Below are 16,425 nucleotides of genomic sequence, written 5' to 3' on the forward strand. Positions count from 1 at the left end.
GGCTGTGATATGATGTTCACGTTATTTATTAACAAAAAGAAGAAGGATTGTGTTAAAATGTTGGTTTTCTTTAGCTTAATCCTTTCTGTTGTGGGCACGGGAATAAATAATTGTCAGTTAATATTTCAAAATTTGTTTTATTAATTAGAAAGATTATCAGTTTTATTAATTAATTAGGAAGATTATCTTAAAATTATTTTATACTTAGTTTGTTAGAATTATATTAATTTCATATTTATCTTAGTTTGTTGGTTAGGATTAGTTTATTTTATATTTAATAATTATCTCATTCATGTGGTTGTAATCTGCTTGTTAATGTCTATTTAAGGCCATTGCATGCCAAATGGAATACAGAGTTGAGAATTTTTGAGTTAGAAAACTGAGTGTTTTCTGGTGATCAAGTCATGGTGATCCTGACTTATAAAGTGTGAAACTTCACTTGTGGCGTCGTCCCAAATCCTACTTATTACCTTATAACCCGGTGTGGCCGAGGACTTATTAAAACCCAAAAATTAGCCCTTACCCCGCCCTAAATTAAACCTTCAAATCAAATTCACCCAACCTAATAAACCGTTCTATGAATTTCTTTGTAATTCGAGTATGAAGAGAAGATCGGACCAACCAGATTCATATCATTTGGTATCAGAGCTCACGGTTGTCTCTTCACGAAGACTCATTAAGCTCCAACAGTGCCTGAAACGTGGATTCGAGGACGAATCTCTCTAAAGAGAGAGGGAATGTTGTGGGCACGAGAATCAATAATTGGCGGTTAATATTTCAGAATTTGTTTTATTAATTAATTAGAAAGATTTTCAGTTTTATTAATTAATTAGGAAGATTATCTTAAAATTATTTTATACTTAGTTTGTTAGAATTATATTAATTTTCATATTTATCTTAGTTTGTTGGTTATGATTAGTTTATTTTATATTTAATAATTATCTCATTCATGTAGTTGTAATCTGCTTGTTAATGGCTATTTAAGGCCATTGCATGCCAAATGGAATACAGAGTTGAGAATTTTTGAGTTAGAAAACTGAGTGTTTTCTGGAACTCGGGAGAGTTCGGCCATGATCAAGTCATGGTGATCCTTATTTATCAAGTGTGAAACCTCACTTGTGGCGTCGTTCCAAATCCTACATATCACCTTATAACTTGGTGTGGCCGAGGACTTATTAAAACCCAAAAATAAGCCCTTATCCAGCCCTAAATTAAACCTTCAAATCAAATTCACCCAACCTAATAAATCGTTCTATGAATTTCTTTGTAATTCGAGTATGAAGAGAAGATCGGACCAACCAGATTCACATCACTTTCAGTGTTAGTCTAGTGTAATTGTATGCTAAGAACAATATAAGAAATAGGGAGAAAGTTGAATTGAGTCAAATGTCAAAATCTGCCAACTCCGATTCATTATATATATCACCAACTTTTCGTTGCAAACTTGAACACTTAAATATGCATTATGTAACAACTAAATATATAATTCTGAATGAATTTTAAAAAATCAATGAAAAAGTTGCATTTGTTTTATCTAAATCGTAAATGCTAGATCCTAAGTAGTAAAAACTGAATCTCGAAATCAAATAAAACCAAAAACTCAGTCATAAACTTTAAAATCCAACCCTAAGTGCAATGCACTTTCGCATTTTTGCAAGCGCAATCTTTTAATACTAAATGTGCAATATGCTAGTACTAATTGTGCATTTTGTAACAGCTAATTGTGTAAATCTAAAAATTTCTAAGAAGTGCAGATTTAAGTGTTCAAGTTTGTATAGTAAAATTTGTGATGATTACGAAAATTGTTAGGAATCCCTAGACTTTAGATTTTGATGATACCAATATGGTTATAGTAGGCCTCTAATTTTTTGACTTAGCATGTATATGTTAGAGAGGCCGAGTTCATGTGCAAATTGATGTAATAGAATACGTCGAGTAGTAAGCCGAGTACTACTAAGTTTGAATCAATGACATGTGTAAACTACCAAGCACGAATAAGTCTCAAGGGCGAAGACTTAAAGATTTGAAGGCCGAAGACACTACAAAGCTGAAGAAGACTAAGAGGACACAGAGGCCGAATCATGGAAGGGCCAACCTCTTAATGTTTAAAAAGGTCGAATGATCAAGATGAATCATTCGACGAGATCATGGGAAAATGATAAAGTAAATCATTCTTATGAGCATTTAAGACACGAGAAATGATTCTCTCGTTGGGACAAGCTTGAAGACATTCTCTGGAAGATTTTCTTATCCAAAACCTTAAAGTCATGGATGATCAGCATTGGCAAATCAAGTCCTACGAAGCAATCCCAATGAGCATTTAATGGCATGTCCTTTAGTGTAAGACAAAAAGACAAATAGTCTGTACACTTTAGAAAAAAAACGGGTACATAGTACTGGCATCCACATGGCTCATATACCCAGGGGATATTGCACACTGGATAATAGGTTTTGAATTTTTGTCTTCCCTCTAACGGACACAAAAATTCACACCTATAAATACCCTCACCCATATTCATTTGAGTCTGCTAGTTCATACGTGATATAAAGATTCAAAAGCTCAAAACTCTTAAGCAATTCAAGTGTGCAAATATTCAAGCTTAAAGTCTTATCTAGTGATAAAAAGAAATCCCGTGTAGCTGAAATGTTGATTTAAGAACATTAAAGCCTAGATTTCAAGTTGGAGAAAACAACTAAATGATCTTCAACAATCTCTACTTGGTGTAGAAGTAGAAAGAGGCGGAGTAAACTCGGAAGTAGTTGAAAAACCTAGAGAGCGTGGCTGCCCAGCTTTGTAATTAAGGGAGCACGTTAGGAAGATATTGTACTAACAAAGGAGACATTATTGCAATCCTTCACAAGTTGTGAAAAAGAGTGGAGTAGGCTTAGTTAACAGCCGACACACTATAAAAATCTCTCTCACTCTCTCCTTTACTCTTCTTATTTATTATTCTTGCATTGCATCTCATTTAACTAAGCTATAATTTTTCTACTCATTAATCTGTGCAAAGTCTATTCTAAAATTTGAATAACATATATTTTCCGTTGCAAAACCTTTGATCAAGTATTATCTCGAAAGAGTTTCTACTTGCTCACCCTCTCTATCAACCTATCGGGACCAACAAGTGGTATAAAAGCAGTTTCCTTGAACGGTGAACCCTCTGTGTATACTGCCTGGAGATCTCTTTTCTTTAAAACTGAAAAATCATTTTTTTTCCACTTTGCACACTCTTTAAAATGGATCATCATCATTCTAGGCATCTAATGTTTAACCTGAATAAGTTTGATGATTGGAAAGTGTGCATGCAGGCACACCTTTCGGCCATGCACGATGAAATGTGGGACATTATAACAGGCGGACCCATTGAGATCTTAGAGGTTAACCTAAATCGTGCCGCTAAAGGGCCTATTAGTACTCAAGAAATGAGAACAAAGCCGAAAACATCACTCACATCCGAAGAACGGACCAGAAGTAATCTCGACAACATAACCGGAGATATACTCTACAAGGCACTAGACGAGTCATTGGTTTCCAAGGGTAAGAAAGTGCAAAACAACGAAAGAGATATGAGACGTTCTCATGCAGATCGGAGAAGGGAATGAGCAAGAGAAGGAAAACAAGTTAACGATCGCCAAGAAGAAGTTCGAGGACTTCAAGATGGGATCAACCCAATCGATTGCTGAGATGGAATCTAGATTCATGAGGCTACTAAGCGAGATTGCGGATCTAGATAAATAGCTAACTCAAAAGGAGATCAATTTGAAGAAATTTCGGGGTCTTCCCAAAAGTTGGGAGATGAAAGTGATTGCGATGAGAGATCATTGAAACCTGAAGACAACCAGCACTACTCAGATTGTCAGTGATCTGAAAGCCTACGAGTTTGAGCGAGAAGCCTTGCATGAAGAAGAACTAGAGACAAGGAATGTGACCTTAGTCACAAGCCAGCAACCTTCGACATCCACAAGGTCCAATTCTAATGCCTCTGATTTATTTACTGATGATCAGTTTGCCTTGTTTATGAGGAAGTTCAAAAGGTTCATGAGAAAGAATCAATCTCATGATAACTCTGGAAAGCCGAGATCATCAAGATAGAGGCATGCAGACAAGCGAAGCGAGTTGAGGACTCGTGAACCAGAAGAAGTTCAAATGTTATGTTATAACTGCCCGAAGCCCGGTCACTTTAAGGCTGAATGTCCCTATCCCATTGTCAAGAAGCATCAAGACCAATCCAGTGAATATGGGAAAGGATCTGGAAGTTAGAATAACCCGAGAAGTGCACCTATTGAGAGCAACGATCAAAACATGGACCACTCGGGTAACAACCACAAAAGTGATCGAAGAAGGAAGACTCTAGCAATCGAAGAGAAACCAGAGGAGAAGGACGATGAACCATGCACATCGAGTTCTAGTTCTGATAGTGAAAGCTCAGAAGGTGAGAAGGAAATTATCTCTCATTAGTCAGGAAGAATTGGACGAGGAACTATGCCTCATGGTAGAGGAAGATGAGGTAAATTCCCAAGATCCCTTTTCTAATTGTGATTCTGAGTCAAGCAACCATGAAGATCCTAGGGATTCATTTCTTAAAATGATGAAGGAATTCAAAGTCATTAAACATACATATTCCAAGTTGAAAATAGAGAATGCTCGGCTATTGATCGAAAGAAAAGATTTCAAAAGCTTAGTGATGAAAAACAACGAAATGCTAGATTCTATGGGTCAGCTCGAGACACAAATTCGTCTACTCAAAGATGATTGTAAATCAAGAGAAATAAGAGAGCAAAACCTGCGTGAGGTTATTGCGACATTCACTAATGCGTCCAAAATAATGGATCGAATGGTGGATGATCAAAGACCGTCTGGAATAGAGCTGGACTTGGCTATAATTCCAGCTCTCTATCACATGTCCAATTGAAAGGACCTACAGATCCTTTTACTAGTGGAGGTTTAAACTCTATATTCGTCCAGGGTCAAACCAAAAATCCCGAGCCAGTGAGGAATGCTGATAAAGGAAAAGAACCACAAACAACAAGCCAGCCAAATGACAAGGCTGAATAACGAGTTGTGGAGCCTAAGAGAGGGAGTTCCTTAAAGGGTAACCCGGGGAGTGCTAAAAACAATATTCAGTGTAGACCTCGTCGAAGTAATCCAAAAGGTTATCGCACGAATGGTCAACCATGAGGAAACAACCAATCAAAAGTTAAATCCTATGGCAACCCGAGGCAACATTATTCAAAGAGGCGACGCAAAGGTAAACCTTAGGGAAGGCCGAGTCCTTACCCGAATAATGCAAAAGGATTCAAGAAGCTCTCTGGAAGGTATATGGGAAGTGCTCGGAAGACTTTATCCTTCGGATGAAGATTGGTTTATGGACTATGAACCTATGAAAAAAGCACAATTCATACGCTTACATATACATAAACAAACTTCTTATACAAGGATCAATATGAACAAACCTAGACCACCAATTCAAAAGGTTTATTCACCAAAGTATTCTCAAGCCTATTATGCAATTCTTTATGATTATCGAGTTTTTAATGGGTATCGAGGACCGATGATGAACTTGACAAGTTCTAGGTACGCATGGATGGCCATGCTAACTGCTAACCCGAAAGGACCCAAGAAGGTATGGGTACCTAAAACAACCTAATTTTTTGTTGTAGGGAAACAGGACCATATGGTACGTATATAGTAATTGCTCAAGGCACATGACAGGAAACAAATCTGAATTGAGCAACTTCAAAGAAGTAAATGGTCCTAAAGTAGTATTCGGTGGAGATTCAAGTGGCCGAACCAAGGGAGTCGTAGATATTACGAAGAATGGATTAATTATTCAAGATGTGTCATACGTTGAAGGGCTGAAATTCAATCTACTTATCACAAGTCAATTCTGTAACAAGGGCTACAAGGTAGAGTTCTCCAAGGATCAATGTAATGTTATTGGTGAAGAAGATGGAGAAATAATTCTAACAGCCAAGAGACGGAAGAACATGTATGTTGTTGGATTGAAGACGACTAAGCCGATCATGACTTTTAACAAAGACAAGATTTGTGAAGCCTGTCAAAAGGGAAAACAAATCAAGTCCTGGTTTAAGTCAAAATCTTATGACACCAACTCTACACCATTAAGTCTTCTTCATATGGATCTGTTTGGACCCGTTAATCCAGTGAGTTTAAGTGGTCGAAAGTATACTCTTGTGGTATTAGATGACTACACGAGATATATATGGACTTCGCTCTTAAAGAAAAAGAATGAGACCAAGAAGGTCTTTCTCGAGTTGTTAAGACAACTACAGACAGAGAAAGGTCTAAACATAATCAAGATTCGATCAGACCAAGGCACTGAGTTTGTCAACAAGGCGATACAGGAGTTTTGTGGTCAATATGGTATTCTTTATCAACTCTCAGCGACGAGGACTCCTTAGCAAAATGGAGTAGCCGAAAGAAGGAATAGAACTCTTAAGGAAGCAGCAAGGACTATGATATCATTTTCCGACTTGCCTAAAATGTTTTGGGCCGAAGATGTCAACACAACATACTACACCCAAAATAGATCTATTATTCATAAAATTCATGGGATTACACCCTATGAGTTATGGAAAGGCAAGAAACCAGTTGTGAGCTACTTCCATATCTTTGGTAGCAAATGATTCATTCACAACAACATAAAATCTTATCTTAAAGCCTTCGATGAACGAGTAGATGAAGGGCTATTTATTGGATATTCAGCAGTAAGTAAGGCATTCAGATTTCTCAACAAACGAACCATGGTGATAGAAGAATCCATCCATGTAGTTTTCGATGAATCATCATCAAGTTATGAATGTGACAACTTAGAAAATGGTATGAATCGGGTAACCATTCAAGAGAACACGAGGAACACGAGGAATTTCAACCGGATATACCCGAGGAAGAAGAATTGCTAGAATTCTCAACTCGACTACCTAGTCATACGTACTTGACCGAGGTATTGCATACTGTGCCAACCGTACAACCCAAAGTAATCAACGAGGAAGTTCCAAACATTCATGCAGTAGACGAGGATGCTCCTTCAACAACTTTCCAACCTGATCTGTGATGGTTAAGAAATTAGCCTCAAGAGCAAGTCATTAGTGACATTAGAGATAGAGTAAGAACTCGTGCATCCATTCGAGAATGTATGATGACATGCTTTCTCTCACAGATCGTGCCAAAGACTGTGGAAGAAGCATTAAGTGACTCAGATTGGGTCACTGCCATGTAAGAGGAACTACATCAGTTCGAAAGGAACGAAGTGTGGGATTTAGTTCCTCGACCTACCCATCAGAATGTCATAGGAACAAAATGGGTATTTAGAAATAAAATGGACGAGAAAGGAGTCATTACTAGGAACAAGGCTCGACTCTTCGCCTAGGGATAGTGTCAGGAAGAAGGTATTGATTTTGATGAAACCTTCGCACCAGTAGCATGACTGGAGGCTATCCGAATCTTTCTCGCACATGCAGCCTACAAAGACTTCAAGATATTTCAAATGGAAGTCAAGAGTGCTTTTTAAATAGACTTTTGGAAGAAGAAGTTTACATAGAGCAGCCACCTGGTTTTATATCTAACGTAGGATCGGATAAGGTCTAAAAGCTAAGAAAGACCTTGTATGGATTAAAACAAGCGTCGAGGGCTTGGTATGATACTCTCTCGTGCTTTCTCATAAATTGTGGGTTCACAAAAGGGTAAGTAGACAAGACGTTATTTCAAATAAAGGATGGAGAGCATATATTGCTAGTTCAAATATATGTAGATAGCATCATATTTGGAAGCACTGATTCAACCTTATGTGACAAGTTCTCTAAGCTTATGCAAGGAAAATTTGAGATGAGCATGATGGGAGAACTAAATTACTTTTTCAGTCTCCAAGTCAAGTAGGGACGAGAATGTATCTTTATCAATCAGGCAAAATATACCAAGGACCTCATCAAAAAGGTTTGGTGTTGATGGGAAGTCCTGTTGGTCCCGAGGGGATGGGGTACAAGTCTAGTGGGGGGGGGGGGAATAGACTTGTATAAGATTTTGCAAATCTTTTCGACCTCTCGTGTGTATTGAACTTAGGATGTTTAGGTCCAACACCTCACAAGATGACGACAAAGTTTTATGCACAGCGAAAAAGTTACCCCCTTTTTAATTGGCACGAGTTTGAGTTAGTTCGAGAGATGTGATTATATGCAGTGCAGTTCGAGAGATAGGTTAGCGAGAGATAAAAGCAGAAAGTAAATGCGAGAGAGATTTTTAAGTGGTTGGGCCAACCCGCCTACGTCCACTCTTCTTTTAGAAACTCCCTAGAAGGATTGCACTAAAACTTCCCTTTTTAGTACAATATCGAGCACTTGAGCTTTGATCACGAAGCCCGCCTCAAGCCTCAGGATCTTCACAAGACAGCTTCCAGGTTACTCCGCCTCTTCTTGCCTTCTCCAAAGCAAGGTTGTTCCGGTTGTCACAGGTTTTGTAACAATCTCCAATCTGATCAAAAACTATTGTTGGATAATCTTCTTCGTTGAGCAGCTTTGATCACCTTCTAGATGTATATGAGTTGTAGCTATGTTACTCTCTCAAGACACTTAGATGTGTTTTCTCGCACTTGAATATCAAGGATGATATTCCAGATTTAGCACTTGCACTAGATCGTTTAAATTAGACACCTCGTTTTCTTAGTATGCTTGTTCTCAAAATTTTTTTCTTTCTTGTGTCTTCATGTGCTTATATATGAGAGTAGGGAATGATTCCGTTGGAGGGAAAATTATTCCGTTTGAAATCTGGTTCCCATGTCGATTATGGGACTTGCACAATTTCAGCATGTTTCATGGAGTGGTGGTCTTGTAACTTGAGCCTTTTGTCTTGTAGTGAATATTCCATATTCCACTATCTTGAGTCCATGCTCCACTTTCTTCTTTTGGTAAAAGTTATTTCTTTTTATGTTCCCACTGATCCTCGTTTTAATAATAAGACCGGCTGAGGATTGGTGCACCTTTTGACCGTTTGTTGTGGAAGTCTGACGTGTCATCCACTTTCAGCTATTTCACATTCTTATGCTCAGCACCTTCCTCAATATTTTATCTCCATGATATTCTTCTTCTCCAAACTTAAATTACTCCTTAGTTTTGAGTGTTGATCACGTTTCAATCTTTGGAGAAGTTCCAGTCCATCGAGATCAATTATGATGTCTCGACTGGTTGATGTATCGATCCTATGTCTCGACTAGGATCGATGTCTCGAGACTACTTTGCCTCGCATCCATGTCTCGAACTCTTCTTATATCTCGAGACTTAGTTGATGTCTCGCAGACCCTTATTCCTCCAGTGACGTCTCGTGCCTTCTTCTGATCTATCTATGAACGACTTACAACACGAAACATCTAAGGTGTTCATCCAAGTTTACTTTGAGTTTAAATATTTCCCGAGTTGAGCTCAATTACCCGGTTGTATTTTCGCTCTTGGTTTACTTTTCGAACTTACATGTATTACCTATATGCCGAGACTTAGGGGATTATGTTTTATAATTGGTATCATCAAAACCTATTACAATATGTTCCTAACAAGTCCTCGGTCAAGATTCATATGAATATCTCGTTGCGTATTGTTATCAACAACGAAGGCAAAGAAGTTGATCAGACTAAATATCGCGGCATCATTGGCTCATTGTTATACTTAACTGCAAGTAGGCCCGATATATCATTTGCCGTGGGAGTATGTGCTCGTTTTCAAGCAAATCCCAAAGAAAGCCATCTAAGCGCAGCAAAGAAGATTTTAAGATACCTCAAGGGCACGCAAAGTGTTAGACTTTGGTACCTGAAGGGTGGATCATTTGAACTCGTTGGTTATTCTGATACTGATTTTGCCGGATGCAAAATAGACAGAAAGAGTGCATCTGGGACATGCCAATTCTTAGGGGGAAGGCTTATCTCATGGTTCAACAAGAAGCAAAATTCTATAGCCACGAGTACTGTAGAAGCCGAGTACATAGCGGCTGGAAGCTGTTGTGCACAAATATTATGGATGGTGCAACAACTCAAGGATTATGGTGTTACAGCACGAGAAGTGAGCATTATGTGTGACAACACCAGTGATATTCTATATGTCTTTTTGTATACATCACTCAATGAGCATTTGATGGCATGTCCTTTAGTGTAAGACAAAAAGGCAAATGGTCTGTACACTTTAGTGAACAAACAGCTACATAGTACTGACATCCACATGGCTCATATACCCAGCGGATATTGAAAACTGGATAATAGGTTTTGAATTTTTATCTTCCTCTAACTGATATCTACTATTTTATACAATAATTCCCCCTTATTTTAATTGTATTTCCCTTATCCTAGTGAAATTGAGAATTGTTTGTGTGTTATATTGTCCAAGTGTTGAATTATCTACAAGGAACTACAAAGGAGGAATTTTGGAGCATTTTGGACAAGTTCTGGAAGAAAAGGGAATTACAATGAAGAAAGGAAACAAGAATACAAATTGGAAAAGAATTGAAAGTTGCCTAATGGGCCAAGGCCCATCTACCTCTTATATATTTGACCTATTCTCTACAATTGAAGGAGGTTCCCTTACAGAGTTCTGAACCCTAGCTTTTAGTTTATATTTTCCCTAGCATAGTTTAGATTAGTTATACATTAGATTAGTTAATTTCAAGTTTGGAATCAAGGATTGAAGATTGGATTTGTTCTTTATCAGTAAAGTTTCTCTTCCCTTTTATTTCTTGCAATGTTTATGGTTATTAATTATTGCTTTGCTTTGTTTACTCCCATCATGCGGGAGTAGTTCGTTTATGGGTTTGGATTAGGGGTTCATTGTTAATCTTGATGTTCAGTTTATGATAATTGCATAAAGGGATTGAATCTTTTACCTAGGGTTTATGTTGATTTTGGGATTTCTTTGTACTTGTTATTGATTGATGGCCACAATTAATTGCTAGTTTGGGAGAGGGATTCATTACAACGAAAGTTGGATGGAGACCTCGAGCCTTACCAATTTCAACCTAATTTTCCTACTATGAAAATATAGGTAATTTTGGGGGCTTACAATGCTTAGGAGCTTAAGGTTATAATTGATGCATCACGACAATGGGGCAATTGCAGCCTAATTCACTTATTGGTTACGAAAGTAACTGAGCTGAATTCTTTTGTGCATTGCCCATAAATCCCTTGGTTAATTATTCCTTCCCTAATTCTGAGTTTGTTAGAACATCAAGGATACAATCCCCTGATCTGGCCCATACCTTTATCATACAGTATTCACCTTAATTAATTACTTTCTTTTATTCCACATCATTCAGTCTCTGTTACTTGGATTCTATAAATTCATATACTCTAGTGCCTGGTAATTCACAGAGTTTCGTGCCATAATACCAATCCTCAGCGGAACGACATTACACCCTTTTTTACACTTATCATTTGTGCTCATCACTAACAGACACAAAACTTCACACCTACAAATACCCTCACCCACATTCATTTGAGTCTGCTGGTTCATACATGATATAAAGATTCAAAAGCTCAAAACTCTCAAGCAATTCAAGTGTGCAAATATTCAAGCTTAAAGTCTTATCTAGTGATAAAAAGAAATCTTGTGCAACTGAAGTGCTGATTCAAGAACATTAAAGCCAAGATTTCAAGTTGGAGAAAACAACTAAATCATCTTCAACAATCTCTAGTTGGTGTAGAAGTAGAAATAAGCGGAGTAAACTCGGAAATAGTGGAAAAACCTAAAGAGCGTGGCTGCCCAGCTTTGTGATTAAGGGAGCACGTTAGGAAGATATTGTACTAACAAAGAAGACATTAGTGCAATCCGTCACAAGTTGTGAAGAAGAATGGAGTAGGCCTAGTTAACAACCGAACCACTATAAAAATCTCTATCTCACTCTCCTATACTCTTCCTATTTATTATTCTTGCATTGCATCTCATTTACCAAGGTATAATTCTTCAACTCATTAATTTTTGCAAAGTCTATTCTACAATTTGAAAAACATATATTTTCCGCAGCAAAGCCATTGATCGAGTATTATCTCTAAAGAGTTTCCACTTACGAAAAAATTTTCAAAACCCCAGTGAATCTATTCAATCCCCCCCCCCCCCCCCCCCCCCCCCCCCCCCCCCCCCCCCCCCCCCCCCCCCCCCCCCCCCCCCCCCCCCCCCCCCCCCCCCCCCCCCCCCCCCCCCCCCCCCCCCCCCCCCCCCCCCCCCCCCCCCCCCCCCCCCCCCCCCCCCCCCNATGCTTAGGAGCTTAAGGTTATAATTGATGCATCACGACAATGGGGCAATTGCAGCCTAATTCACTTATTGGTTACGAAAGTAACTGAGCTGAATTCTTTTGTGCATTGCCCATAAATCCCTTGGTTAATTATTCCTTCCCTAATTCTGAGTTTGTTAGAACATCAAGGATACAATCCCCTGATCTGGCCCATACCTTTATCATACAGTATTCACCTTAATTAATTACTTTCTTTTATTCCACATCATTCAGTCTCTGTTACTTGGATTCTATAAATTCATATACTCTAGTGCCTGGTAATTCACAGAGTTTCGTGCCATAATACCAATCCTCAGCGGAACGACATTACACCCTTTTTTACACTTATCATTTGTGCTCATCACTAACAGACACAAAACTTCACACCTACAAATACCCTCACCCACATTCATTTGAGTCTGCTGGTTCATACATGATATAAAGATTCAAAAGCTCAAAACTCTCAAGCAATTCAAGTGTGCAAATATTCAAGCTTAAAGTCTTATCTAGTGATAAAAAGAAATCTTGTGCAACTGAAGTGCTGATTCAAGAACATTAAAGCCAAGATTTCAAGTTGGAGAAAACAACTAAATCATCTTCAACAATCTCTAGTTGGTGTAGAAGTAGAAATAAGCGGAGTAAACTCGGAAATAGTGGAAAAACCTAAAGAGCGTGGCTGCCCAGCTTTGTGATTAAGGGAGCACGTTAGGAAGATATTGTACTAACAAAGAAGACATTAGTGCAATCCGTCACAAGTTGTGAAGAAGAATGGAGTAGGCCTAGTTAACAACCGAACCACTATAAAAATCTCTATCTCACTCTCCTATACTCTTCCTATTTATTATTCTTGCATTGCATCTCATTTACCAAGGTATAATTCTTCAACTCATTAATTTTTGCAAAGTCTATTCTACAATTTGAAAAACATATATTTTCCGCAGCAAAGCCATTGATCGAGTATTATCTCTAAAGAGTTTCCACTTACGAAAAAATTTTCAAAACCCCAGTGAATCTATTCAATCCCCCCCCCCCCCAGTGAATCTATTCAATCCCCCCCCCCCTCTAGACTAACTTATCAACCTATCGGGACAAACAATAATGTCACTGCATTTTTTAAAATCTAATCTGTCCCATTTTACTAAACGTAAGGCTGAGATTAATTTTTCATTTTTTATTCCTAAAGACGTGTTCTCATATATATATATATATGTACATATATATATATATGTGTGTGTGTGTGTGTACATACATACATATATATATATATATATATATATATTTATATATATATATATATGTGTGTGTGTGTGTATACATATATATATATATATATATATATAAATATATATGTGTGTGTGTGTATGTACATACATATATATATATATATTATATATGTACATACATATATATATATATATTATATATATATAATATATATATATATATATGTGTGTGTGTATGTACATACATACACATATATATATATATTATATATATATATATATATCTGTATATATGTATGTATGTACATATATCCGTATATATGTATGTATGTACATATATATACATAGTACTGTCAAAGCGGGCCGGTCCGCCCCACCGCGGGCCTAATGTCTGGCGGGTTTTTGCGGGCCGGCCCGCCAGGCCCGCGGGAATACCCCCATTCATAGGTCCGAAATCAACATCTATGAATTGAAAGGTCCGAATGATAAACTCTGCAATCAGTTGTTAGAATCGATAGGTTTTCAAATTGTTCATTTGAAAAAATTGAACCCCTTCTTACTGGGTTCATACAACCCTAACCCGCCCCCCGCGGGTTCGCAGGCCCCGCGGGCCGGCCCGCGAGCTTATTTATTTATTTATTTATTTTTTTGCTTCAAAGTTTTAAAAAAATAAGTAGAGTCTAAAATACTAACATTACATATTTGCAATCCAACTTATAGGTTAATAAAACTTAATATTAATTCAAAGTTTAAAAAAATAAGTCTACAAATAATATTAATTTTTTTGTGTTTCATAATTTTAAAAATTTTCGGTAATAAACTCCATAATACATACATACATACATAGATATATATACATATACTACATATACATATTATATACATGTATATACATGTATATATATATATATATTGTGTGTGTGTGTGTGTGTATTTATACATATACGTCTATATATATATATATATATATATATAGGATCGCGTTCAAATGCGTACTGGCCGCCCAGGAGAGAAATGCGGACGAATCACAGCACGCCACGTGTCCGGAATATAGTTGCACATAACGTATAACTAGGTGCATGTATAGTTATAACTAGATGCACTAGGTGCACCCAGGTGCATAAATGTTAACAAGATAAATTACTTGCATTTGTAAGTGAAAATAGGTGCACACGTGCAAATAAAATGTATTACAACTGCAATAAATTGTACACTGAGCATCAATACTAAGTGCACCTAATGTTATAACTAGGTGCACTAATGTTATAACTAAGTGCACATTGGTTGCACCTAGGTGCATGAATGTTACAATGTAAATTACTTGCACAAGTGTAAGTAAAATGTATTGCAGATGCAAGTAAAATGTATTACAAGTGCAAGTGAATTGTACACTAAGCATCAATACTAAGTGCACCTAATGTTATAACTAGGTGCACCTAGGTTGCACCATGTGCATGAATATTAACAAGGTAAATTACTTGCATTTGTAAGTGAAAGTATTTGCGAAAATATGTGCATGAATATTAACAAGGTAAATTACTTGCACTTGTAAATGAAAATAGTGCGAAAATAGGTACACTTGTTAGTGAAACTAGGTGCACTTTTAAGTGAAACTAAGTGCACATGTAAGTAAAACTAGGTGCACCAAAGTTCCAGTTATTTACGAAAATGCCACCGCGTCATTTTTTAAAAATTGCATCTGATTCGTTGATCTGGACACGTGGACGGCTGTGGAGCGTTCTCATTTCTTACCTGGGCGACAATTCGCATGGGAGTGCAACCTATATATATATATATATATTATATGTACATATATCCGTATAATGTATGTATGTACATATATATATATATGTATGTACATACATATATATATATATATGTACATACATACATATATACGGATTGTATATATAGGGCTGTCAAAGTGGGCGAAACCCGCGAGTTGGCCCGCACCCGCCCCACCGTGGGGCGGGTTAGGGCAACAAGAAAGATGGACTGCGAAAATGCGGGCCTAACGGGCTTAGCCGCTAAGGCCCGCGCGAGTCGCAGGCCAACCCCAATTTAAAAAAAAAAATTAAATATACAAATGTTACACAGCAAGGCAGTACGCTGCCTTGCTGTGTAACATTATATATAATATATATTATATATAATGTTACACAGCAACGCAGCGTACTGCCTTGCTGTGTAACATTATATATATATATATATATATATAATATATATATATATTATATATATATATTACAAATTTAATTTTATAAATTATGAAACACAAAAAAATTAATATTATTTGTAGACTTTTTTTTAAACTTTGAATTAATATTAAGTTTTATTAACCTATAAGTTGGATTGCAAATATGTAATGTTAGTATTTTAGACTCTACTTATTTTTTTAAACTTTGAAGCAAAAAAATAAATAAATAAATAAATAAGCTCGCGGGCCGGCGCGGGGCCTGCGAACCCGCGGGGGCGGGTTAGGTTGTATGACCCAGTAAGAAGGGTTCAATTTTTTCAATGAACAATTTGAAAACCTATCGATTCTAACAACTGATTGCAGAGTTTATCATTCGGACCTTTCAATTCATAGATGTTGATTTCGGACCTATGAATGGGGGTATTCCCGCGGCCTGGCGGCCGGCCCGCAAAAACCCGCCAGACATTAGGCCCGCGGTGGGGCGGACCGGCCCGCTTTGACAGTACTATGTTATATATGTACATACATACATATATACGGATATAGTACATACATACATATATACAGATATATATATATATATATATAAATATATATATATATGTGTATGTATGTACATACACACACACATATATATATATATATATATATATATATATATATATATATATATGTACATATATAATATATATAATATATATGTATGTACATACACACAACACATATATATATATATATATTACTAT

General features: G+C 37.1%; 1 protein-coding gene across 1 annotated transcript; it reads left to right on the forward strand.

Annotated features, from left to right (window-relative positions):
- Nucleotides 1–9,582: 9,582 nt before the first annotated feature.
- On the forward strand, nucleotides 9,583–10,155 carry LOC116033133 (secreted RxLR effector protein 161-like). Its single transcript, XM_031275892.1, has one exon. It carries the CDS (start codon nucleotides 9,583–9,585, stop codon nucleotides 10,153–10,155), a length of 573 nt encoding a protein of 190 aa, XP_031131752.1.
- Nucleotides 10,156–16,425: the final 6,270 nt, after the last annotated feature.

This window comes from Ipomoea triloba, chromosome 10 (genome assembly GCF_003576645.1).
Source record: "Ipomoea triloba cultivar NCNSP0323 chromosome 10, ASM357664v1".
In the NCBI taxonomy this organism is placed as follows: Eukaryota; Viridiplantae; Streptophyta; class Magnoliopsida; order Solanales; family Convolvulaceae; genus Ipomoea; species Ipomoea triloba.